Source organism: Chiloscyllium plagiosum, chromosome 26 (assembly GCF_004010195.1).
Source record: "Chiloscyllium plagiosum isolate BGI_BamShark_2017 chromosome 26, ASM401019v2, whole genome shotgun sequence".
NCBI classification, from domain to species: Eukaryota; Metazoa; Chordata; class Chondrichthyes; order Orectolobiformes; family Hemiscylliidae; genus Chiloscyllium; species Chiloscyllium plagiosum.
Window position 1 is genome coordinate 4,626,585 of NC_057735.1, and position 27,749 is coordinate 4,654,333.

The 27,749-nt window shown below is 43.8% G+C and overlaps 1 protein-coding gene across 1 annotated transcript in view; it reads left to right on the plus strand.

Moving 5' to 3' along the window:
• The window catches only part of ddx20 (DEAD (Asp-Glu-Ala-Asp) box polypeptide 20), a 39,149-nt gene that overhangs the window by 6,640 nt on the left and 4,760 nt on the right, over positions 1-27,749 (plus strand). The window contains exons 2-8 of the mRNA XM_043716373.1: positions 2,305-2,399; positions 3,946-4,114; positions 6,683-6,797; positions 14,177-14,319; positions 20,188-20,326; positions 21,977-22,035; positions 22,754-22,836. Coding sequence (XP_043572308.1) covers positions 2,305-2,399; positions 3,946-4,114; positions 6,683-6,797; positions 14,177-14,319; positions 20,188-20,326; positions 21,977-22,035; positions 22,754-22,836 — 803 coding nt within the window. The remainder of the gene's footprint in view (positions 1-2,304; positions 2,400-3,945; positions 4,115-6,682; positions 6,798-14,176; positions 14,320-20,187; positions 20,327-21,976; positions 22,036-22,753; positions 22,837-27,749) is intronic.

Sequence of the window (27,749 nt, forward strand, 5' to 3'; positions counted from 1 at the left end):
TCTTCTACCTTTGAGGCAGTTCTGTATCCAAATGGCTAGTTCTCCCTGTATTCCATGAGATCTAACCTTGCAAACAGTCTCCCATGGGGAACCTTGTCGAACACCTTACTCAAGTCCATAGAGATCACATGTACCGCTCTGCCCTCATCAATCCTCTTTGTTACTTCCTCAAAAACCTCAATCAAGTTTGTGAGACATGATTTCCCATGCACAAAACGATGTTGACTATCCCTAATCAGTCCTTGCCTTTCCAAATACATGTACATCCTGTCCCTCAGGATTTCCTCCAACAACTTGCCCACCACCGACGTCAGGCTCACTGGTCTATAGTTCCCTGGCTTGTCTTTACCGCTCTTCTTAAACAGTAGCACCACATTAGCCAGCCTCCAGTCTTCTGGCACCTCACCTGTGACTATCGATGATACAAATATCTCAGCAAGAGGCCCAGCAATCACTTCTCTCGCTTCCCACAGAGTTCTAGGATACATCTGATCAGGTCCTGGGGATTTATCCACTTTCATGCGTTTCAAGACATCCAGCACTTCCTCCTCAGTAATATGGACATTTTGCAAGATGTCACCATCTATTTCCCTACAGTCTTTATCTTCCATATCCTTTTCCACAGTGAATACTGATGCAAAATACTCATTTAGTATCTCCCCCATTTTCTGCGGCTCCATACAAAGGCTTGTTGGAGGGAGTGAAGGTGGTAATAACCAGAAAGGTGATTTAGTTGATTGGGATCGGGTTGTGGCAGGGAGGGTTGTACAGGAGTGTTTGGGGTTTAGATAGTGAAATTGTTTTCAGGAATTTAAGAGGATTGAGAAAGGGGAGATATGGAGTGGGGGGAGGTGCAGTTTGTTTTTGAACTTATTGGAGTAGAAGTTTGTCCTTCAGTGTTTTTAGGGTCATGGGTTGTTTGAACACTGATTGAAATCTGCTATGGGTTGGGAAGGTATAACTTGGAAGAGAGCTTCTCATGTACCACCGGCCTTGTGAAGCTGCTGGCTTTGGGAGGTATTTCTGGAGAAGCAGAGGGTTGTGCACGTATGGAATGAGCTGACAGAGGAAGTGGTGGAGGTAGCTGGTACATTTAAGGCATTTAAAAGGCATCTGGATGGTTTTGTGAATAGGAAGGGTTTAGAGTGATGTGGACTTTTGGGCCCCAGATCTCAGGAAGGATATACTGGCCCTGGAGCAGGTTCAGAAGAGGTTCACGAGAATGATCCCAGGAATGTATAGCTTAATGTATGAGGAGCATTTGAGGACTCTGGGTCTATACTCAATAGAGGTTAGAAGGATGAGGGGAGGGGGGGAAAATCTGATTGAAACATGTAGAATACCGAATGGCCTGAATGTTGGGAAGATGTTTCCATTGATAGGAGAGACAAGGAGCTGAGGGCACAGCCTTTAGAACGGTGATAAGGAGAGACGTCTTCTGCCAGAGAGTGGGAAATGTATGGAATTCACTGCCACAGAAGGCTGTGGAGGCCAGGTCATTGAGTAGGTTCTTGAGATAGGTAGGTTCCTGATTGTTAACGGAGATCAAGGGTACGGGGCGATAATGGGACAATGGAGTTGAGAAACTTATCAACCATGACTGAATAGCAGAGTAGACTTGATGGGCTGAATGGCCTAGTTTCTGCTCCAATGTCTTATGGTCTTAAAATACTGGCAAACTAGGTTAATTTAGGATATCTGGTCAGTGTGGACAAGTTGGACCGAAGGGTCTGTTTCTGTGCTATGGCTCTATGTGGTAACCAATAGCTGCTTTGTAACTGAGGTGTTTTTTTTATCAGAATAGATATCTGTGCCCTTTAGACTGATCACCATAAAATATTCCAATGTGATAACTGAAATATCGGCACAAGAAACTTTGCTCAGTTTCTCAACATAAAACAGTGATTTAACGTAACTTGATGTGATTGGTTTTTCCCCCTCATGGTCACTGCTAGATTTGAGTAAAATGCTTGTGTTATTGTCAGTTGCTCTCTGAAAGAAACATTGCAAGATAATTAATTTTCTCTCTTTCCAAATCTGTGTTTTTGAATGGGGCAATTAAGAGTGAAATGGTGGTGATTACTGGGCTGTCATTGCTGGGGGCGGTGGTGAGAGCTATTTAAAATAATCAAGGATATTGTACTGCGTGCAGCTAATTAGTTTGATTACAATACTTGATAGGCACCAGAATTCTGGACGTGCTTCATCATAGCATCAAGTATAACCAGGGCTGCTATCGGTCATATCTTAAGCTTGAAAATTCAGCATGTGATTTTTCTTTACAAGATTATGTGTCTCTTTCAGATCTGATTGTGCAAGCTAAATCCGGAACTGGGAAAACGTGCGTGTTTGCTACAATTGCATTGGACTCCCTTATCCTAGAGAATCCGGCAACGCAGGTTAGCATTTGTGTGAAATTTGCAGATGTTATTCTAAACTTTGCATATTGCCCATTTCTCGTGCAGTGTAAATGGTTGTTCCTTTGAAATTTGGAATTCTTTTGTCTGTCCTCATAGGAGCAAGACAAAAAGCTTTTGCAGCATGTCTCCTTTTTTCAGCGAGCAGTTACTACTAAGCAATTACTCTGAACGATAGTTACCTTCACCTTGCACATTCTTGTCATAGAAACCTGCCTGGTTGTTGTGGAATCAGGAAAAGCATCACGTTCACTGCAGTATTGTTCTAAGCAATCTGTGTGGTTTTGGCAGTTTCTGTTTGGGCTTTCAGACCATGTTGAAAACTGGGCAGCAGATATTTTTCTGCGCCTCCCAGTTTTAAAAGCTTGAGTACATGGGAAGCAGGTGTGCATGGTTGGACACAGATTACCTTGGGCAGTGTTTGCTCACATCACTATTTACATGAAAAGAGAAGTTGAGATCTTGCATTTCCATAGCACCTTTCACGTTTGAAACACATTTCAAGTGTTTTACAATCAATGGCTTAGTGGTTAGCATTGTTACCTCAACACCAAGGACCCGCATTCGATTCCCATCTTGGGTGACTGCCTGTGTGGAGTTTGCACATTCTCCCCATGTCTGTGTGGGTTTCCTTTGGGTGCTTGGGTTTCCTTTGGGTGCTCTAGTTTCCCCCACAATCCAAAGATGTGCAGGTTCGGTGAATTGGCCATGGTAAATTGCCCATAGTGTAAATGTAGAGTAATAGGGGTAGGGGAATGGATCCAGGTGGGTTACTCTTTGGATGGTCAGTGTGGACTTGTTGGGCCAAATGACCTGTCCCTACACTGTAGGGACTGGATGGTTTGAATTATAAGAAGAGGCTGGATAGTCTTTTTTTTCCCTGGAGAGTAGGAGGCTGAGGGGTGACCTTATTGAGGTTTATAAAATCATAAGGGGCATAGATAAAACGAATAGCTGAAATCCTTTTCCCAGGATAGGGGAACCCAAAACTAGAGGGCGTAGATTTACGATGGGAGGGGAACAATTTAAAAGGGACCTGAGGGGCAACTTTTTCCCACAGAGGGTGGAGCGTGTCTGGAATGACCTGCCTGAGGAAGTGGTAGAAATGGGTACAATTACAACATTTAAAATACATTTGGACAGGTATGTGGATAGAAAAGGTTTGGAGGGACATAGGCCAAATGCAGGCAAATGGTACCCGTTCAGATTGGGAAACTGGTCAACAAGGATGGGTTGGGCCGAAGGGTCTCTTTCCTATGTCTGTATGGCTCTATGACTCTATAACAGTGTGATGATTGGTTGAGGAATGAATATTGGCCAGAACAGCCAGGAGAGAGCACTTAATTTTCAGGGAAGTGTTCTTGGTTCTCTGTCACAGCCACATGTCTTTCCATCCCATTTTCTGCCATCCCCAGCAATCCCAGCTACAGTTAGATTACCTCGCTGCTGCTGTGGGCTTTTCTCCATTCATGAAATACCCTGCACTGTACCTTGCGTTGATGGCCCATTCCTTTCATGTTGCATGCAGGTTCTTGTTCTAGCACCTACCAGGGAAATTGCAGTCCAAATCCACTCCGTCATTACAGCAATTGGCATTAAAATGGAGGGCCTGGAATGTCACGTCTTCATTGGAGGCACACCGCTGAACCTAGACAAAACCCGCCTGAAGAAATGCCATATCGCAGTTGGGTCTCCAGGTGAGGGAGTTCTCGAACAGAACATCAGCAGGAGAGCTTCTCCAGTACGTTAGCTAATGGTATTGAATTTGAGCCACACAAAGAGACTGACTGCTTGGTAACAGAGGTTTTCGTGGAGCTTTGTAAAGGAAGGGGGTTAAGGTGGAGAATTGGAGAGTCCTGGTCCTCCGAAGCTGGGCATGTGATTCCCCCGTGCTGGTGCAGTGAAGATTGGGGATGCTAAAGAGGCAGAATTAGGGGTATGCAGTTATCCGGGAGGGCTTTGGGACTGGTGGAAATCAGAGATAGGGAAGAGTGAGACCACAGGTGGACTTGGAGTATCAAAGTTTGTGAGGCAAGAGGCATCTTGTAATTCTGGCTGTACGTTTGCTCACTGAGCTGGAAGATTTGTTCTCAGACGTTTTGTCACCATGCTAGGTACACATCATCAGTGAGCCTCCGTTGAAGCGCTGGTGTTCTGTCCTGCTTTCTGTTTATGTGTGTTGGTCTGTTGTGATGGGTGATATAACTTCTGGTTCTTTTTCTGAGAGGTTGGTAAATGGAGTCCAAATCAGTATTCTGTCCTGCGGTTGAAGCTTTCTGTTTATGTGTGTTGGTCTGTTGTGATGGGTGATATAACTTCTGGTTCTTTTTCTGAGAGGTTGGTAAATGGAGTCCAAATCAATGTGTTTGTTAATGGAGTTCTGGTTTGAATGCCAGTTCACCTGGGACAATACATCTATTCTGGGGCAGGCTAAACAAAGACGCGCAGGAATTTCTAGAGGCCTGGCATTCAAACAGGAACTCAATCAACAAACATCGGTTTGGACCCCATTTACTAAACTCTTAGAAAAAGAACTGGAACTGATATCACTCATCACAACAGACCAAAACACACAAATAGCAAGTGGGACAGAACAGCAGCACTTCATCAGAGGCTCACTGATGATGTTACCTAGCATGGTGACGAAACATCTGAGAACAAATCTTCCAACTCAGTGAGCAAACGTACAGCCAGAATCTCAACCTCCGCTCCAAATCCTCTCAAAAATTGTGTCTTGTGATACTCTTGAGGTTTTTGGTTTGAGGCTAAGAAATTGCAAACTATGATTGGAACAAATAATTTTGAAAACTTGCGATACTCTCCAGGGCAGTGTACTGGCTGGTAGGATGCAGGGACTTGTACGTTATTTTCTGCTCCCTGCTGAGAGAATCAAGGGAAGTGAAGCAGTTTTTGTGATCATGAGCTGGAGTGGCTTCGAGCCAGTGAAGCACTTTTGAACCACTGTCATTGTTGTGCTGTCAGGACTCTGCAGAGAGCAATGTGATTGAGGGGAAAACATTGGCCAGGACTGTAGAGAACTGTCCTGCGGCTGTTTGGAGTAGCGCTGTGGGTTGCTCACCTGTGAGAAGCAATTGGACCTTTGTTTATCATGTCATGCAAAAGTTGGGACCTCCAAAGTACAGCACTTCTGCGGTACTGCTTTGGAATGTTAGCCTGAGTTGTGTTCTCAACTCTGAAATGGATCTTAACTCTTAATCTTCCCTTGATATGTGGTAACTGAGAGTTATTTGTAGGTCCTTAATCTTTTTAAAATTTACTCACTGACAAGGGCACCGTTTGTTGATCATCCTTAATTGCCCTTGAAACTGAGTAGCTGACTAGATCACGGCAGCACAGTGACTCAGTGGTTAGCACTGCTGCCTTACAGCGCCAGGGACCCAAGTTCAATTCATGCCTCGGGCGACTGTCTGAGTGGAGTTTGTACTTCTCCCCGTGTCTGCGTGGGTTTCCTCCAGGTGCTCCACTTTCCTTCCATAATCCAAAGATGCGCAGGTTTGGTGAATTGGCCAGGCTAAATTGCCCATAGAGTTCATGGATATGTAGGTTGGGTGCATTAGTTAGGGGCAAATGTAGAGTAATAGGGTAGGGGAATAGGTCTGACTGGGTTACTCTTCGGAGGGTCGGTGTGCACTTGTTGTGCCTAATGGACTGTAGGGATTCTGTCTATCATTTTAGAGAGCAGTAAAAACCAAATCCATTGCTGTGGGTCTGGGGTTACATTGAGGACAGATGAGGAAGGATGGTGGATTTCTATCCTTAAAGGGCATTGATGAACTAGATGGGTTTTTAGGACCAGTGACAGGGATTGCACAGTTGCCATTAGACTAGCATTTTTGTCTAATTTTTTAAAAAATTGAATGAAAATTTCCCCTTTTGCTGTGGTAGAGTTGGAACTCATACTCCCGGACCTGGGGTCTGGATTATTAGGCTCGTGAATCTGCAACAATCTGGACAAATTGACATGCTGTAGAGTTTGCGAGAAGGGAAACAGACAATTTTAACCCCTCATATCTGTTCTGCCAATCAGTGAGATTGTGACCCATCTTCATTTACTCACCCCATGGCTCCATAGCCCAGAAGTACTCTTAATTGTAAAAATCTTAGCAACCTTGCTTAAGTGGTGCATAGGGTGAGCGTCTGCTTTATGTGGAACTGTTTTGGAAGAATCTTTTGCCTAATCATGCATGCCACAGTTTAATAGCAATCACTGTATTTATTGAAGCTAAAGATTTCCCTCAATGCAGGTCGTATTAAACAGCTGATTGAGATTGGCTTTCTCCCGACGGCCAGTATCCGCTTGTTCGTCCTGGATGAAGCAGATAAGTTGCTGGAAGAGGGCAGTTTCCAGGAACAGATCAAGTAAGTGAGCAATTCCAAATTGTGACATTCAAAATATTTCTCTTAAAGCTGTGCAAGTTGTTGAAGGGCCAGAGTAGTTTATTTGATACAGCCAACTATTATAAAATGTCGTCATTTCACATTTGTAAAGCCACCTAGTGTTGTCACAGTACCCAGAGCAAGTATTTCGATGCTGGGGCTCATCCCTCAGTGAAATGGAGCGGTCCCCTGATATTAAAAAAGGCCCCTTTGAGCCCTGAATGTTTTTTTTTTGGAACGTGCATCTATATCAAAGAATGAAAGGGAATTTCCACACATGAATGCAGACAGTGTGGGGCGGGGACAAAACACTTTAAGCAAAGTTTAATCCCCTTTTACAGGGAACTAAGTCACTTTGTTGGAGGCCCAAATAAAAATGGAAAAAGTTAGAGGCACTTGGGAGGTTAGGCAGTGTCTGTGGAAAAGGAAGCACAAAACAGGAGTGAATGTTTCATATTTGATGTCAGTTCAGTGACCTGAAATTTTTTCTCTTCTTTCCATCCAATGCCACATCGCCCCCCAGCACTCCCTACACATGCACATGCATGCGCGCAAACCTGCGCCACACCCTCCACTGTCTGATCTGTCCCCGATGTCTTGCCCAGGTAGCCATAGTGATTTTGGGGTCTGGCTCAGGTCCATTTGAACCCCATCTGTCTGGACATACTGAGGTGGCAGATATACCGGAGTAAACCGTTCAATTCAATATAAGTCGCAGGTAGACAGGGTGGTGAAGAAGGGGGTTTGGTACGCTTGTCTTTAAAAAAGAAAAAGTGGGTGGCACGGTGGCACAGTGGTTAGCACTGCTGCCTCACAGCGCCAGAGCCTGGGTTCAATTCCCGCCTCAGGCAATTGTCTGTGTGGAGTTTGCACATTCTCCCCGTGTCTGCGTGGGTTTCCTCCGGGTGCTCCGCTTTCCTCCCACAATCCAAAAATGTGCAGGTTAGGTGAATTGGCCATGCTAAATTGCCCGTAGTGTTAGGTGAAGGGGTAAATGTAAGGGAATGGGTCTGGGTGGGTTGCTCTTCAGCGGGTCGGTGTGGACTTGTTGGGCCGAAGGGCCTGTTTCCACACTGTAAGTAATCTAATCAATTCACCAAGGTTCCTTCAGCAACACCTTCCAAGCCTAAGACTTCTTCGATCTACAGTGACAATGGAAACAGATATACGGGAGCACCACGACTTGTAAGTTCCTCTCCAAAGCACTCCCCATCCTAACCTTTCATCGAGTTAAAATCCTGGAAAACTTTTGCACACAGCATATGGGTGTACCCACAAGCCATGGACTTTGTGGCTTGCCACCACGTTGTCAAGGGATTGGGAATAAATGCTGACCTAACTAGTGATGCCCCACATCTCGTGAATTCAAGTTTTTTTAAAAAAAGAGAGCTTGTGCCTTATGTACTCTTTGACTCTGGTGTATCCACATGTGTGGCATTTCCTTTGATATCCTTGCCCAGCGAAACATTATCAGCCTCCACCTTTCTACAGTCCCACTCTTGGCTGTTTTTCAGGGGAGAGAGTTTTAAACTTATCCAACCCTTTCCTGTGGTGAGTTAAAAGCTTAACCCTGATTATATCCTGCTTCAAATTACATGATGAACCTCCCTGGGTTTTGACTCCAAATCATTTGAAAGCATAGAAGTGCTGTATTTGTCCCCTGTTGAATGCATTCCTCAGTCACCAGTGATCAAGGGGACACAAGCCAAGTTTGTGCAGCCTGTCCTCGTAATTTATCTCTGAACCTCGATATCATTGATGTTACCCCTGTTCTGAGGCTCCGGAGCCCCATTTGAAGGCTCCAAATTGCATTACAGCCTTGGGTTTTTAGTAATTACACAGCCTTATGAGGCTGTTGTTTTGCCTCGATAAATTTTATGTATGTTGCGTTTCCCAAATGATCAAAAATCCACTGTAAATGTCTTTGAGCAGAATGTGACAGCACTGAGTTGCCTTGACCTAGAATGCACTGCATGAAATAAATTGACTTTCAAAAGAAAATTAGACGTATTCTTGAAGTGGGAAAAATTTACAGGACTATGGGGAAAGAACAGGAGAGTGGGACTAATTGGATAGCTCCTCCAGCGAGGGCACACAGAAATGATTAGCTGAATAGCTTCCTGTGCAGGGCAATTCTGTTAGAATTTGACAGCTGCATTTTTTTTTATGAAATGCTGAATATATTTTATGGGCACCATGTGTCAACCTATCAGGATGCTTAAGTCACCAAACCACAGGACTGAAAATTACACCCGTAAAGATTGCGTCTGGAAAGCTGAGTGCTGCTGGTGCTGAAATAAAAGCAGAAAATGCTGTAAATATATCCTAGGTCTGGCAGCATCAGCATCTGGGAAAAGTTAGAGATCCAAAAGAGAGGGGGTAGGTGGGAGAAGAACAGTAGCAGGGTAAAAAGGAGGAGAGATTAAATGGTAGAACTGTTACCACTGCAGGGTCAAAGAGATGCTCTTAAATCCAAATACAACTCTGACATTCCCTGTTCTGATGAACTGGTTTTATTAGTTTTTTTTCGTGGGATGTGAGGATTGCTAGCTAAGGCAACATTTATGACCTGGGAGAAGGTGGTGCTGATGAGCTGCCTCTTTGAATCACTGTAGCCCTTTGGGGATAGGGACAGCAATATTGTTAAGGAGGGAGTTTTAGGATTTTGATCCAGTGACACTGAAGGAACAGTGATATATTTCCAAGCCTGGATGGTGAGTGGCTTGGAGGGGAACTTGCACATGGTGGTGTATTTGTTTCCTGACGTGTTCGAGGTTGCGTGTTTGGAAAGTGCTGCCTAAGGAAGCTCGGTGAGTTACTGCAATTCATCTTGTTCCCATTGCTGCCACTGTGCACTTCTGCTGGATGTCTTGCCATTCAAGTGGGATGTTTTGTCCTGGATGGTGTTGAGCTGCCTCTATGTTGTTGGAGTTGCACCCATCTAGGCTATTGGGGAATGTTCCATCATGCTCTTGACTCGTGCCTTGTAGATGGTGGACAGGATTTGGGGAGTTAGGAGGGGAGTTGCAGCACTCCTCTTATCTGCTCCTGTTTTTAAATGGCTGGTCCAGTTCAGTTTGTAGTGGATAGTAAACCACAGGATGTTGATAATGATGGTACCAGTGATGTAAATTGAAAGGGACAATGATTAGAATCTCTCTCATTGGAGATGGTTATTGCATTATATTGTGCAAATGTTACATCCCACTTACCATCCTAAGCCTGGATATTGTCCAGGTAATCCTGCGTTTCAGCACAGACTTTTTCAGTATTTGAGGAGACAAAAAAACTGCAGATGCTGGAATCCAAGGTGTTCAGACAGGATGCTGGAAGAACACAGCAAGCCAGGCAGCATCAGGAGGTGCAGAAGTTGACATTTCAGATGTAACCTTTCTTCAGGACTGGGGGTGGGTGTAGGGGGAGGTGGGGGCAGGGTGGAGAAGTGGGGATAGATGAAAACAGGTAGAGGGTACAATCTGGTGGCCAATAGGAGGAATGAATCTGTTTGGTGGTAGGGTACAGTGGCAGGGACGGGGAGGGGCTGGGGAAGGGAGTTGGAGAAGGGGGAGGGAGGTTATTTGAAATTGGAGAACTCCATGTTGAGTCCTTTAGGCTGGGGGGTGATGTCAATGCCATTGAATGGCAAAGGGCAATGATTAGAATCTAACTCATTGGAGATGGTCATTGTGTCATTGGTATTTTAGGGGTAATTATTGTTGCTGAACATTGTGCGGTCATTAATAAACATGCCCATGTCACATCTTATGATAGTGGGAAGGTCATCATTAAAGCCGGTGACAGTAATGGTGCCAAGGACTCTGCTACAAGGAACTAGGGCTCTTTTGGCACAGCAGTAGTGTCCCAACTCTCGGCCAGGAGTCCGGGTTCAAGTCTAACCTACTCTAGAAGAGGTGTGTCATCGAATCTCTGAACAGATTGATCAGAAAATATCTTCTCTGAGGAACTCCTGCAGAGATGTCCTTGAGATGATTGAACCTAACACCAACAGCCAAATTTTGCCAAGTGTGACTCCAACCAGCTTTGTATCTCTCTCCATCCAGTTACTGCCGAACGTGGTGAATGTTTCCAGTGTTTTTGGTTGTTTACCAGAGCCTTACACTCCCCAGCTAGGAGCAGACCAGAAGAAAGCCTCAGCTTTTTGCAAGTTGAGGGTTGGGACTGGCCAATTGCAAATGTAAAAAACAATGCTCCCTTCCCATGAAGAACGATGTAAGCTGGGACCACTACTTTTTTATTGGGTTATTTGGAGTAGAGTGATCCGAATCCCAGCTCCATCATTGCAGGTCTCTTCACGAGGTCTGGCTATCTGTCAGTCAGTCAGCATCACTAATGGCCACTCCCAGCCGTGTGACTGTAGAATTGATCCACTGAACTTGCTATTGTCACCAGTTGTGTCATCTTGGAGTTAAACAAACACCTTGCTTTCCCTTCCTTTTTTACACATGTTTGTACTGGATAGTCGCAGCTTGGTGAAGACAGATATTAAGTGAATGTTTGAGCAAAGTTGTTTAACTTTCAGCAGCACAGTTCCTTGACAGTAAGATACTATATGCCCAGGGTATGTGTACTTTAGGCTTCTTGAAGTGTATGGTCTTTGCTGATTCTCAGATTCCTGAAAGCTTAAAGCCTGATTAAGTAGATTCTGCCTGAGCTGTCACTCAAGCTATTCCTCTCTGTGTGTGAGCATTAATTGTCAGATATGTAAAAATGCCCCCTCCTGATTTATAAAGATATGTAAGACTTTTGGTCCAGATAAATCAGTGGAGCGCCACGAGGATTGGTGCTGGGTCCACTACTTTTTGTCATTTATATAAATGATTTGGATATGAACATAGGAGGTATGGTTAGTAAGTTTGCAGATGACACCAAACTTGAAGGTGTAATGGACAGTGAAGAGGGTTACCTCAGATTACAACGGGATTTTGATCAGATGGGCCAATGGGCTGAGGAAGTGACAGATGGAGTTTAATTCAGATAAATGTGAGGTGCTGCATTTTGGGAAAGCAAACCTTAGCAAGACTTATGCACTTAATGGTAAGGCCCTAGGGAGTGTTGCTGAACAAAGAGACCTTGGAGTGCAGGTTCACAGCTCCTTGAAAGTGGAATCCCAGGTAGATAGGATAGTGAAGGCGGTTGGTATGCTTTCCTTTATTGGTCAAATTATTGAGTACAGAAGTTGGGAGTCATGTTGCGGCTGTACAGGACATTAGTTAGGCCACTGTTGGTATATTGTGTACAATTTTGGTCACCTTCCTATCAGAAAGATGTTGTGAAACTTGAAAGGGTTCAGAAAAGATTTACAAGGATGTTGCCAGGGTTGGAGGATTTGAGCTATAAGGAGAGGTTAAATAGGCTAGGGCTGTTTTCCCTGGAGCGTGGGAGGCTGAGGGGTGACCTTATAGAGGTTTATAAACTCATGAGGGGCATGGATAGGATAAATAGACAAGGTCTTTTCATGGAGGTGAGGGAGTCCAGAACTAGAGGGCATAGGTTTAGGGTGAGGGGGAATGATATAAAAGAGACCTTAGGGCCAATGTTTTCACGGAGAGGGTGGTGTGTGTGTGTGTATGGAATCAACTGCTAGAGGAAGTGGTGGAGGTTGGTACAATAGCAACATTTTAAGAGGCATTTGAATGGGTATATGAATAGGAAGGGTTTAGAGGGATATGGGCCAGGTGCTGGTAGGTGGGACTAGATTAGGTTGGGATGGATGAGTTGGACCAAAGGGTCTGTTTTCGTGCTGTACATCTCTATGACTAGGTTTGCCTTGTGGGAGATCTCAGACTTGAACTCTTCCGTAGCCATTGTCTGCCACAGATTTCCTGATCTTCACTGTTGTGCTGAGTGGAGACCAGAGAATTCCACGCCCTAATTCCAGGAAATTAGGCTGCGGGGGGAGAGGAAGGAGATGGGGGAAAGGGGTGTTTGCCAGTCATGGTGCCCATATGTGTTTGAGGCCTGACTGTAGGTCACTACTACCAGAGAGAGCAACTGAGTATCTATGAGGACAACTGAGAGAAAGGGACAAATTCTTTGCCAAAAATAAATGGTTTAAGTGGGATTAGGAGGACCAAGAGGTCATTTAACCCACTCGAACTGTGCTGTCTTGCAACCTTACTCCCTCTCCAACCCATGCCTATCTGTTGTTAGATTACTGAACAGCCACCAACTGCAGAATCTAGAATGTAAGGCAATGTTTGATTCACTTCATGGGGACCACTTCTGCTTGAAATAGGTCCTGATGTACATGACTACACATATACATTGCATATAAGTTTTAACCTTGAGCTGCTCATTCAGGTCAGCTTTTTGTATAATAAATGTTTATCTCCACAAGTCCACATTTCCCCATATGTTACTGACTTTCCATTATTTTTTACTCCGTGTTTGGATGTGTACCACATTTCCAGCACAGGTGACTATAATCTCGACCTCTTAGCCCAGAGGTAAGGTCACTATCACTGTGCCACGTGGGCCCCTCCAAGAGCTTTACATATTAATCATCACATTTATAATGTAACAAGTTGCTTTTTAAATTCATACTAAGGATGTGGGTGTCACTGGCAGGGCCAGTATTTATTGCTCATCCCTAATTACCCAGAGGCCAGTTAAGAGTCAACCACATTGCTGTGGGTTTGGAGTCACATGTAGATAAGAATGAGAGTTTTGTTTCCTTTCCTAAAGAATATTATGGGTTTTTCCAATAATTGATAATGGTTTCAAGATCATCATTAGACTCTTAATTCCAGATTTTTAAAAATTAAATTCAAATTCCACCCTAAACCATGGCAGGATTTGAACTCAGGTCCTCAGAAGGTTGTTTGGTTTTCTGGCTTAATAGTCGAGTGGTAATATCAATAGGTCATTGCCTCCCCTTGAGCAGATGGTTGTGGTTGGTTGGTTGATGAGTTGACTTGGTAACTACAGAATGGGGCTTCTCGCGGCTCAGTAATAATGTCTTTACCTCGGAGCCAGGAGGCCCATGCTCAAGTCCCCACCGCTGCAAAGATATGTAATAACATTTCTAAACAGATTGATTAGATGAAGAGCTTATGCTTGAAACCTTGACTCTCCTGCTCCTCTGATGCCCTCTGACTGGCTGTGCTTTTCTAGCACCACACTTTCTGATCTCCAGCATCTGCGGTCCTCACTTCCTCCGATTAGAAAATATAGCACAGCAGGAACAGTGGAAGGAGCTGTAAGACTGAGTAGTTAATAAACTCTACCTACAAAGAAGGATGTCTTAGTTTCTGTTTTACTGACTGGCTGGATTCTGGTAGGCAGCACTTACAGGGAATGGTTTAATAGCCTAAAGAATTTTCTTTTCTGTTTGTGTATAGCTGGATTTATTCTTCATTGCCATCAAATAAGCAGATGGTGGCCTTGTCTGCGACATATCCAGAGTCACTGGCCCATCATTTAACAAGATACATGAGGGATCCTAGTTTTGTCCGACTGAACCCCACTGATCCATCGCTGATTGGTAAGTCTGCCTTGATGTCCACTGTTAAATGCTTTGAAAGGCGGAAAGTAGAGGTGATAAATGGAAAAGAAAATCCTAACTTAGCACTGGTGAAGAATTTCTGAACTGATTCAATTTACCGGGTGAAACAATGTGCCACACTGAACCTCTGCAACTTGAGTTTTGAATCCAGCAGCCACTGACAATGTAAGAGACTCCTTGGTTTTACTTTCTCTCCATTTCTATAAGTTGGTATTTTGAATAATCTCAAGCCAGATTTCTAAAGTGCATGTTTGTGCCTGGCAGTGAAGCATTGCTTCAATGAGAAACAAGTCTCCAGACTGTTAAACCACTCTCAACAGAAACAGAAGTTGCTGGAAAAGCTCAGCAGGTCTGGCAGTGTCTGTGAAGAGAAATCAGAGTTAGCATTTTGGGTCCGGTTGCCCTCCCTCAGAACTGATGGTAGTGAGGAAAATTTTGGTTTATAAGCAGAAGGTAGAGTAGGCGGAGGGGGTAAGGAATAAATGATAGGTGAACGTAGAGTCCAAAGAAAGAGAGAAGAACAGTTGGACAGACAAAGGAGTGTTAACGATCTAGGTAGGAGAGTGAATAACTGTTCATGGAGACTCTTCGTGGCTAACAATGGGTAGTCTATAATGGCAGACAATATGATAACAAACCCTGGTGTGTGGGGATGGAGGCTAGGACATGGGAGAGTTCAGGCTCTAAAATTATTTAACTCAATATTGTGTCTGGAGGGCTGCAGAGTCCCCAAGTGGAAAATGAGATGCTGTTCTTCCACTTGCACTGAACTTTGATGGAGCACTGCAGCAAGCCTGAGACAGAGATGTTGGCCAGGGAACAGGATGTTGTGTCAGAGTGGCAGGCAACTGAAAGTTCAGGGTCTTTTGTGCAGGCAGAACGTAGATGTTTTGCAAAGCAGTCACCCAGTCTACGCTTTGTTTCCCCAGGGTAGAGGAGACCACATTGTGAGCAGCGAATGCATGAGACTAGATTGTAGGAAGTGCAGGTAGAGTGCTGCTTCACCTGGACAGACCTGAGGAGGGTAGAGGTAAATGGGCAGGTGTTACACCTTCTGCAGTTGCAGGGGAAAGTCCCGTGGGGTGGTGAGGGGGATGTTGGGAATGAAGGAAGAGTGGACCAGGGTTTCCCAGAGGAAATGGTCCCTGCGGAAAGCTAGCAAGGGAGGGGAGGGGAAGATCTGTCTGGTGGTGGTATCTCGCTGGAGGTTGCAGATATGGCGGCTGATGACCTCCTGGATAGTGGCATGGTAGGTAAGGACAGGGAGAGCCCTATCATTATGGGAGGGTAGGGGTGTGGTGAGGGCGGAAGTGCGGGAGACGTGTCGGTCCCGGTTGAGTGCCCTGTCAACAACGGTGCTGAGGAATCCTCAGTTGAGGAAGGAGGTGGACGTTTCGGAGGCTCCCTTGTCGGAGTTGGTCTCATTGGAACACACGCAACAGAGTCGAGGAACTGGGAGAATGGAATGGAGAGTGTGAGGCTGTGTAGTCCAGGTAGATGTGGGAGTTAGTGGGTTTATAGTGGATATAGTTAAACCACTCTGTTTGGCTGTGCTTTAGCCCTGTGTTGTTCAGCTAGTGTAGAAGTAATTACTCTGCATGTTACCTGCCTATTGTCTGGCCATATTTTTGCTCAAAGCCATTCTCTCCTAGTCAGTCATTGAGATCCCTAGACAAAAATAGAAATTGCTGGAAAAGCTCAGCAGATCTGGCAGCATCTGTGGAGAGAAATCAAAGTTAAGGTTTTGGGTTGAGTGACTCTGATTTCTCTCCACAGATGCTGCCAGACCTGCTGAGCTTTTCCAGCCATTTCTATTTTTACTGCATCTGCAGTTCTTTCAGTTTTTACTGAAATCCCAGGAGTTTGTTCCATCATTCAAACACATTGAAAACTTATACACTAACTCCATTAGTGCAGCTGGCTTAATCAATAGTATAGTACAGATCAGCCCCACAATTACAGAATGTTCCTGTTCCCAAGCACTTCCCTTCCCTGTGTCTAATGTCTCCTCTTATTTATTTTGGCTGGGAGCACAGATTGGTCAAAATTTGACTGACAAAGACTGTGAAAGGACTGCAGTATTTCTGAAGGCGGTTTGCCAAACCTCAAATGTTGACTCTGCTTTCTGTGCAAAGATGCTGCCTGACCTGCTGAGTCTTTCCAGTAATTTCTGCTCGTTACTGAAAAATGAGTGCTTTATAGTTGGCAAGTCAGGATATTTACTTCCTATGTCTGAGTTGACTGGTTCTTGTTTGCTTCAACATATCACTGAGCTAGCAGAAAATGAGCCTTTTTTGAAATGGTAGTTTGATTTTGTAGGAGCTTATTGCAGTGCTGAAATAACTGAGTGCATCAAATAATTACTTTTGGAGCGTGGTGCATGTTATTACTTTGGCAGGGGGCTCGTCCGCACCTTCTGCTTTTTCATTTTTGTTTTTTCTTTTCCTTTTTTTTAATTTGCCTTTCGTGAAGAGCTTGGGCACGGTGACGGCAGTGGTGAGGTGAACCCAGGGCAGGCTCGAGGCGGGGTTGGGTTCCTGATGGCACCTGTATGAATGAGGTGAGCCCAGTGCAGTCTCACAGATGATGCGGCAGAGGCACGCGTGGGTTCCCTGCGTAATCAGAATCCTGCACGCACTCGTGGTGGTGGAGGTGGCTCAGTAGTAAGCACGGTAGCTCAGCGATTAGCACTGCTGCCTCACAGCGCCAGGGACGCGGGTTCGATTCCATCCTCGGGCGACTGTCTGTGTGGAGCTTGCACATTCTCCCCGTGTCTGCGTTTCCTCCCACAATCCAAAGATATGCAGGTTAGAGTGATTGGCTATTCTAAATTGCCCATAGTGTTCAGAGATGTGTAGGTTAGGTGCATTAGTCAGAGGAAGTGCAAAGTAATAGGGTAGGGGAATGGATCTGAATGGGTTATTCTTCGGAGGGTTGGTGTGGACTTGTTGTGCCAAATGGCCTGATTCCACACTGTAGGGTACTATATAAAAAGAGGTGAGTTTGAGCCCAATCGGGGGCATTGGCGAGTTGGACCCAGAGCAGACTTGTGGAACTGGGATTTGGCTGGTGCAGGACCCCGTGGTGGTGTTGGTGGTTGCATTGGTGAGGTCCAGCACTCGTGGTGATGGCAAGGGGACTCATGGCTGGCTGCTCCAGGTCCACGCCTGAGCACTTGATGACTGTAAATTTGAAATGTATTTCTTTATTTTTCTGTCTTTATTTTCCACACTTTGCCTTATTTATAAGATGGTGCCGGGGAGCAGCAACACTATACCACATTTTACACTGAAGTTTGTAACCAAATACAAGTGACAATAAATAAATCAAATCAAATTGAAAAGCCTTTCTATCCAGGCAACTTTCTACAGCGCATAGCAAGATTAATCGTCACTGCTGACTTGTTCCTATTGCTGTTATTTATTGAGATTGAGACTGGGACATGGGGAGAACTTGCTGCTGTGCTCAGTATGGGTTGACTCGCAGTAACTGCAGCAGCTCAAGCAAGGCCGTCCTTTTAATTTCTCACTTCTGACAGTACCATTGCCCTGTCAGCAGTGCACCAGAGTATTAGCTTTGTTACAGGTATCAGAAAAATGAAGTATACTATTTGTAGAAAACATGTAACCTGCCAAGGCCTGAGGCTGATATGTTGCTGAAGGTGTCTACACTTCCCCACAATATAAATAGTTTGAAATTTAGTAGTCTTGTATTTGTCCTGATGAGGTTTAGTTGCAAAGCTTTGTGAACATGTGTCTCTTGTCAGTTTTTGTTGATGTTCCTGGTATGTGTCAGTCAAGATCGAGACTCTTCAAGTTGAGGAAATCCTATGAAGACGAGAAGAATGATTTTATTTTGGTTCAAGGATTGGTGAAATAAGTAGCGCACGAACCTCATTTGTCGCAGGTTGGGGGTGATGCACTTACCACTCTCGTGACAAAATCTTCACCTATGTGTTCCTTCAGCTTTAATCTGTTTTGTCAACAGAGTCAGCAGTAGCTTCATGTGATGAACGGTTTGAATTGATTCCATTGGGTTATCATAATCCAAGTCAGATCTTCGTCCATCAATTCGCTGTGAGCAGGCAAATGTGTACAGAGGACAGGTCAGATGAGCTTTTGAGAAGAATTCACAACTTCAGCATAAGAGGCTGATTGATATTCCTAGTGTTGCTGCAGTTTTCTGTTTGAGAGACTTATGATGAGAAACGTGCCTGCATCTCTTCAGACTAATGTTGTGGGATCGTTTCCATAGACTTAAGGGAGCAGATAGAATTTCTTTTTAATGCTTCATATGAAATAAGGTCCTGCTGAAGTGAAGCACTCCCTCAGTCCTGCCTTAGGAGTGACAGGCTTTTTCTAATTTTCAAGGCTGTGGAGTGGATCTTGAACCCAAGCGTTCAGACTCAGATGAGAGTGTGACACGCATTGAACCATGACCAACACTTGTTGAAAATTGCGTCTGTATTAAGGTTTCTGAATTGTGTCCAACTGAACACCCAACAGTATGTGTGGGAGTGTGTTCCCTAAGCATTTTGTCAGTGTCACATTTTATTGCTTGAAAACTGTTGCAGCACCGTTATATAGGAACCATGAGTGGGGGAGGGAGCCCTCAGAGAGTTTGGGAGGTGGGGGGGTGGTGCGTTATTGTGGAGAGTCGATGGGGAGAGTTCCTGTGAAAGCGGGAGTGAGAGTGGGCACGTCGCTGCTTTAACTCAGTCAGACCTTTATGGTGTCCATTGCTGTCTTGGGGTTTGTGAGCCCACTTTGGTAAATCCTGGCTTGAGGATCTACGATACTGCCCGCCTAAGCTTGGGCAGGAGAGAGCATTTTGACAACCAGGTCAGAAATATTGCTTTCCTGGGAGTTCCAGCAGAGCAGTTTATGTACGTTTACAAACTTTTTGAGTGCATAATTAAAATTAGTTCTCAGTAGAACATTTTTGTTCGTTCAAAGCTGGTACAGGTGCATCATCCTTTATCCGAAATGCCCAGGACCAGCTGGTTTTCAGAATTCAAAATTGTTCGAATTTCAGAATAAGTGGAAGTTTGATGGCGAAATTTCAAAATGTTTTTCCTAATAACAAACTGACTGAGAGTAAAACGGGCTCTGAAACAAAATTGAGGCCTGCCAGTGCTGGGCCGTGTCCCCACATGTTGCATCTGAGTGACATGCATCGAGTGGGTGTCGACTTGGATTTACTGTTTGCACGTCAAACATCCTTGTTAATGAGAAAAAAATTCACAAAAAACCTTGGGACTTTGGAGCTTTTCGGATTTCGGATAAAGGATTGTCTACCTGTATCCTAAACTTTTTTGCAGGTACAGGACAAATACGGCTGTACAGAAACTGGACATGTTTCTCTCTGGGTGCCACGTAACATTTACAATGTCAACATCAGTTAACCTGTTGGTTTAACAACTGTCAGTTTCATAATGTGCTATTGTATCTGTTTATCACCACTGACCTCTGTTTTTACAGGTTACTTTCCATTTAATTCACTCCCAAGAATCTCTGCAACATTAGTGAGAGTTCACAAAAATAAATTCATAAGCCGGAAATACTGCCGAGTATAAGACTTCGTTCGAGCTCAGTAGATGTTTCCGGAATACTTGGCTCCTGGAGTTTATTTTACAATAATGGTCACATAAATAAATACGTGAAATGTGTCTCTCCCTTTTAAGACCAGCAGCTTCAAGTAGTTGGACAACAGTTAATCCAGAATCTGGGAAAATCCGAAATGTGATATTGTTTCGATTCCAAGGATGCTGGATTTCAGATGTAAAACACTGATGTTCTGAGACCATGTATGATTTAATAAAAAAGCTGATGTATTCTAATTGAACAGGGCTGAAGCAGTTCTACAAGGTTGTAAATTCCTACCCGCTTCCACACAAGATCTTTGAGGAGAAAATGCAACATCTGCTGGAGCTGTTCAGTAAGATCCCCTTCAACCAAGCCCTGGTCTTCTCTAACCTCCACAGCAGGTACAGTGGACTCTGAATCTTCCCCTGATCGTGACATTGTCAAAGGATCCTGGATTCATAGAATGGTTTATCACAGAACAAAGCTATTCAACTCACTATGTCTTTGAAATAGTTAGCCATTGGCTCCTATTCCCTTGGTCTTCTGCAGTAGCTTTGTGAATTTTTGATTTGCTCTTTGAAGTTATTGCAGATGTTATTATTGAAGAGATAGGAGCAGAAATTAGGCTTTTCAGCCCATCAAGTCTGCTTCACCATTCAATCATGGCTGAAAGTTATTACTCACTTCCACTGCAATTTGGGACAGAACATTCCAAATTGTAATTTGCTGCATAAATATTTTTACCTCCTCCTCCTTGTTTCTCCCCTATTCTTTAATTTACTCAAAATCTGTATCCTCTGGTTGGTGGACTCTCTGCCAGTCCAAGCCTTGAACTGATCCATCAAACCCTTCATGCTTTTGAGCACTGTTAAATCTCCCCTTGAGCTTTGGAGAGCAATCTCGGCTTCTCTAGTCTCTCCATACTGACTCAGTCTGCTTTTAGGTGCACCCAATCCTTGATATCTCTATTCCCGATTAAAGCAATGAGCAGGATAGAAATTTATTTAGTTGCTGAAACTATTTTATTTCCCATGCCCTTCTCAAACCAATACTCATGGAACATTGCCTCAATGTGGGTCTCCACTATAGCTGTCAGCTGCAGCTGGTTTGGACCTTTGGGGTAGCGAGCTTGGAGTGCAACATAGCAGTTGATTTAGTTGGAATGCTGTTGATAGTATATTGGGTGAAGTGATTGTTTCATATGGCCAGTTTCTGGTCTTGCCTTCAGGGAGAATGCTTTGCAGGGGACCAAGGCATAGTTAATGTAGGGTTGTTTTCAGGTTACACACTCCTTGGTCTCTCTGGGCCAATTCATGTCAAAGATTTTATTAATAGTGCTGTACAAGTCACCCTCTGGCGCTTAATTCTCATTTCATCCTCTTTAAAGCACCTGGCTGGATTAATGACACTGAGAGAAGAAATAATAAATTATGTTCTGAAGCAGGGTTGTTGGACTCAAAGCATTAACTCTGCTTTCTGTCCACATGCTGTCTGACCTGTTGTGTTTTTCCAGCAAATTTTGTTTTTGTTTCTCCTTTGCAACATCCGCAGTTCTTTAATTTTTGGTGGTTTAGATATATTAGCTGATAGAATGGCAGATCAATTGTGAACAGGCTTATGAATATTGCAGCTTTTCTTCCAGTATCTCAATAAATAAGACTTTCTGGTGTCCTTCAGTGTATCAGTCACTTCCTGCTAGATTTCAGAAACTTTTTTGGATTGTCGAAGTGTCAAACAAAGAACAAAGAAAATTTCCAGCCCAGGAACAGGCCCTTCGGCCCTCCAAGCCTGAGCCGATCCAAATGTATTGTCTAAAACTGTCGGTCAATTCCTAAGCATCTGTATCCCTCTACTCCCCATCTACTGATGCATTTATCCAGAAGCATCTTAAATGAATCTACCATGCCTGCCTCTACCATCTCTGCTGGCAACGTGTTTCAAACGTCCACTACCCTCTGTGTGAAGTACTTGCCCCATTTATCCCCCTTAAACTTTCCACCTCTCACCTTGAAAGCGTAACTGAGTAAATTTTGTATTCCTGATTTTCATAGGGCCCAGCGTCTAGCAGACATTCTCACCTCTAAAGGACTTCCTGCAGTCTGCATTTCAGGTATGTATTCTGTGTTTCTAGTGTACAGCTGCTATTCTGTTCCACACGTCGGCAGCTGGAGTTTCCATTCTCTTCTATTATATTTTCTTCTGGTACAATTTGTAAGAAAGAAAAGTAACTAGTGTGAAATTTCTATTGTCAGAATTTTCAGTGCGAGTTGAGTTTGTACTAAGGCAAGTCATGGCTTTTCCCGGCTAAGGTCAGCGAACCATGTATAGACCAGCTGAAGTGTCTAGTCTGTCTATAGGTTGTTCTGCTATAATGCGCGTTTCGTTGATGGAAATTCACTACAACCTGATTGTTTCTATAGCATGAACTTTTAAAGTGTGTATTGGTTATAACGCGACTCTGGCCCCATTAGTTTAAATTGTGCTGCTATTACACCATATTTTTAAACATGGGATTGCATGAGAATGGAACTACTGCATGATAGCAGAACTGACTGTCATTTCATCACATTGGGGAAGGTGTTCTGATGAGTCATAGTAGGAGTACAGTTAAACTGCAATAATGTAAAAACATCTCAAGGAGGCAATTTACCACCATCAAGGGTATTTAGGGATGACCACCAAATACTGGCCTAGCCAGTGACTCCTGCATCCCATAAATGAGTAAAGGTTAATATATGTGGTTTATTAATCTAGAATACTTTGTAAAGTGCTGTTGACAGCCTGTGATATGTTAATTTCCATTTATTTGTATTCTTTTTCTTTATTAGGCAGCATGAACCAGAACCAGCGACTTGAAGCCATGTCCAAACTAAAACAGTACAAATGCCGTGTCCTCATTTCCACTGACTTGGTGAGTTTTCAAAAGGGCCCAGTCATGCTTCATCTAAACACACACGAGGGGAATTTAAAACTGGGAGGGGTCAAAATCTTCTCAAAACTGCTCCCGATAACTCCAAAAGCCATTGCTCTTAAACAGTGGGCAGCTTTTGGATTAGATTCCCTACAGTATGGAAACAGGCCCTTCGGCCCAACTAGTCCACACTGACCCTCCAAAGAGTTACCCACGCAGACCCATTCCCCTGTCCTATACTATGGGCAATTTAGCATGGCCAATTCACCTAACCTGCACATCTTTGGATTATGGGAGGAAACCAGAGCACCCAGAGGAAACCCACCCAGAGGAAACCCACCCAGACATGGGGAGAATTTGCAAACTCCACGCAGACAGTCGCCCAAGGCAGGAATCGAACACGGGACCCTGGTGCTGGGAGGCAGCAGTGCTAACCACTGTGCCGCCCAAGTGGCTCTTCCCAGTGCTTTGCATACATTGTCAATTACAATCCTTCAGTAGCTGTGCACATGTTTGGATGGGGTTATTTAGATATGGAATAAGAGTGCCTAGCCCTCTGACCCCAAGTAAATTGTGCTCCAATTGCAAAAGTGTGCACTTCACTTCAGGCAAAGGAGATTTATGTTCCTTACGAGTTTAGACTGCAGTTTCCTGCTCAGTATCCACAGCAAACTAAATATAAATTGAACCAGTTTATTATTTTTACTTTTCTATTATTGGTTCTGTATCAGCTTTAGACTTGGATTCCAATTTCTTGCCTTTTTTAAATGCAGCCCTTGATATTTCTTCCTTTAAGGTGTTTATCTCAAATTCACTCACCGATAAAACACAATGCAACCCTAATAGCCCCTGGATGTAAAAATCTTTTCTCATCCCTCTACATATTTATTCTTCACGTGAGGTTTATGTCTTGTTTTTGAAACCACAGAGCTTAGAAATTAATTTAATTCTTTACTTAACAAAAAGCTCGCATTAATTTAATGTCATTAATGGCCAGGGTTAAAAATATTACATTATTTCATATTATTTTGACATGAGTCGATATTGACTTGTGAACAGACTGTGGAATGGAACCCATTGTAACCTGGGCTGTCTGTCTGTGACCATTGTAATGGGGGATATGTAGCAGACAGCTTGCATGCAGCAGGCCCCCACGTACAACAGTGTGATGATGACCAGGCCATCTGTTTTTATTATTACTGACGTTTGAGGAGTCAATATTGGCTCAGGACGAGGGAGAACACCCCTGTTCTTTGTCAATTAGAAATGTGTGGTCTTTTAATCTACTTAATAGCCTGGGCATACTTAGATTGCCTTGCTCACATTCCTGAATAGGGGTTTATGCCCGAAATGTTGATTCCCCTGCTTTTTGGATGCTGCCTGACCTGCTGTGCTTTTCCAGTGCCACACTTTTTTGACTCTGATTTCCAGCATCTGCAGTCCTCACAAGTCAGATTCCCAAAAATAACGTGATTGCAATTTACGCCCAGAAAGAACATTCTTATTTTGTTTTCATTGTTGATTCAGGGGATGTGGAGATCACTGTGGGCCGACCATTAGTATCCATCCCCCAATTGTCCTTAGAAAAGTGGTGATGAGCTGCTTTCTTGATATCTCTAACAATGGCCTGTTTTCAGAGCCAGGAATAACCTTTGTTTAGTTTGAATTTTGTCAGCCTTTTGCTTGGGGAGAAAGTTCTTGTCCCTGGATAGAGTGTACACTACGCACAGAGGTCCTCTAGTGGTATCTGCCCATTATTGCAGTGTTTGCTACATTAAGATGAACAAGAACAAAGAAAATTTAGAGACCAGGAGCAGGCCCTTTGGCCCTGCAAACCTGAGCTGATCCAAATTCACTGTCTACACCTCTTGCCCAATTCCTAAGGATCTGTATCCCTCTACTCCCCACCTACTCATGCATCTGTCCAGACTTGCCTTAAATGAATCTACCGTGCCTGCCTCTACTACCTCTGCTGGCAACGCGTTCTAAGCACCTACCACACTCTGTGTAAAGTACTTTCTGCGTGTATCCCCTTAAACTTTCCACCTCTCACCTTGAAAGCATGACCTCTCATTATTGAATCCCTCACCCTGGGAAAAAGCTTATCTCTATCCACCCTGTCTATACCCTTCATGATTTTCTAAACCTCAATCTCCTTTTTTCTAATGAAAACAATCCTAACCTACTCAACCTCTCTTCATAGCTAACACCTTCCATACCAGGCAAGTTTTCCCTGGGACTTCTGATCGCCCAATCAAACTTGATGCTTTTCAAGACCCTGAAGAAATTTCATCCTGAGTTTTTGAGAACAGTTGGATCTAGTTGCACCTGATTCACTAGCATTCTCCCCGTATCCCTTGATCATTTTTGTCTCTAAATGTGTTCAAACAATTTTCTAGCTTGGCTGTCTGGTTGGCACACTATTTTATGAGAGTTGTAACTCATCGCTGATAATTTTGATAGGGGGAGTTCTACACTCCACACATTCAGATTGAGACAGTGAGCAAGAGCTGTTTCTGTCTGACCTGGGTATTAAAGATCGCATGGTACTATATTACAGACCAGTGGCTGGGTGATGTCCAGCCCAATAGTGTTCCCACAACCAGCACTAACAGAAACCGATTATTGAGATGGTGCTCTCATTGATGTGGGAACTTGTGTACAAGATGGTTAGTGCATTCACCTATAAAATGGCAGAGCGGCTCAAAAGGCTGAATGTGCTACTCCTATATTTTCTGTGTTTCAGACAGGGGGATTTAGTTTATTTAATGTGAGGCACTTTAGAATATTTGAGTTGTGTGAAGTGTTGTGCAAACGTTAATTGTCTCTTTCTCTGTCTCCTCCACAAAGAACGTTTCTCTGGAAACTTATTCTGTGACTTGATGTAGTATTTATAGCCTACAAATGGGTTATTCAGCCTGACTGATCCGTGCTGGAACTTATGCTGCATTCTAGCCTCCTCCTACCCCATCCCTTTCTCTCCTCATAGACTGATCATGTTCCCCCTTAAAGATAGAACATTACGGTGCAGTACAGGCCCTTCGGTCCTCAATGTTGCACCAACCTGTGAAACCAATATGAAGCCCATCTAACCTATTCCATTATCATCCATATACCTACCCAATGACCATTTAAATGCCCTTAAAGTTGGTGAGTCTACTACTGTTGCACTCTGGGTGAAAGCAGGTGTGAAACATAAAAATAAATCACAGTTTGCAAACGTTTGGGAAGCATGTGTTAAATGTGAGGACACTTGCTCCCTGTGGGAGCAAGTTTCACATTCTCGCTCTTATGTATTTTAGAAAAAATTCTCCTGATTTTCTTATTGGGTTCATTGGTCTTATTTATAGCCCTAATTCTGGACTCTCTGCCTATTCTTTCAAGATTGCTATGGTGCAAAAGACCATCATTCGATCCATCATGTCTGCCCAGGCTCTGTAAGCATTATAACTTGCTGTCAGTCTTCTGCCTTTTCTCCTTAACCCACAATATTGTTTGTATTTTGAAATAACTGAGCAGAGACTGGTATCCTGTCACCAAGTCATCCTTTATTTCCATGTACACAGTACATGGGCTGTGTCCAGCCAGCTCAGAGCCAGTCCCTAGACTGAGGAAACATTCTGAATCCCCTGTTTATATCTGTCAGCCAGGGCTCCCTAATTGGCTGAGGTTAACAACCCCAACCAAAGGAACTCATAGTCAGTGAGATCCACCTGGCCCTCATTCCAAACACTACAATTTAACTAATCACCCAGTGCTGTCTTGAATGCCTCAGTTGAGCCTGACCCCACCACCCTTCCAGGTAGTGCGTTCCAGACCCTAACTACTCACTGTGCGAAGTGTTTTTCCTCACTTTACATTTACTATATTTGCAAAACACAATCCTTTGGTTCTCGATCCACTTACAAGTGAGAACAGTTTCTCACTAACCACTCCCCAAAATAGGAAATGTCACATACCCTTTCATAATCTTAAATAGCTTTACCCACCATTTCACTTCATTACCAATCAGAATGGAGAAACTGTGCTTGTCTCTAATTCAACGTTTAACTAGTTTCTCCTCCCACTTGCGATATTGCCTTTATGAGCATTCTCTTTCCTGTTGGGTAAGGGAGCCTCACACCGGCTTCTAATGTCGGCAAGCACCTAAGATGTTAAAATCAACGAGCTAAAAACATGGACTGCAGATGCTGGAAACCAGTGTCTAGATTAGAGTGGTGCTGGAAAAGCACAGCAGGTCAGGCAGCATCCGAGGCGCAGGAAAATCTACGTTTCCTGATGAAGGGCTTTTGCCCGAAACGTCGATTTTCCTGCTCCTCGGATGCTGCCTGACATGCTGTGCTTTTCTAAACCTTATATGTTAAAGCCTGGAATTGATAGTGAACGAGTGTCCCCATTGCTGGGCCAGTATCTTAGATGTGCTGTGGTCCTGTAGGTGCATGGTAGGTTGTTGGTTAGTTCTATAATTCTGACTTCCATTAAGTATATCTAGTTCAGAATTCTCGGTTGTTCTCATTGTAATAAACCAATTTTCCTTTGGTATCTCATTTAAATAAAGTCAGAAGTCACGACAGCAGGTTATAGTCCAGCAGTTTTCTGACTTCTACCTTTGTCTGCCCTCCAGTCCAACCCTGACATCTCCACATCGTTTAAACAAAACATTGAGTTCTCTGAACTGCCAAGTCACCTGGATATTTTCCAGTTCCATTGGTATAAGTCATATCAGCTGAGACAGGGGCAGAGATGTTACAATTGATTGCCAACTTCTCTGTTTGGGAAGTGAACAATCAACTGTTGTGCCCGCTCATAATCCAGTGACTGGTTTTCAAAAAATTGTATGTGGATAGTTGATCAAAACTGGGTTGAACATAGAGTCATAGAGATGTACAGCATGGAAACAGACCCTTCAGTCC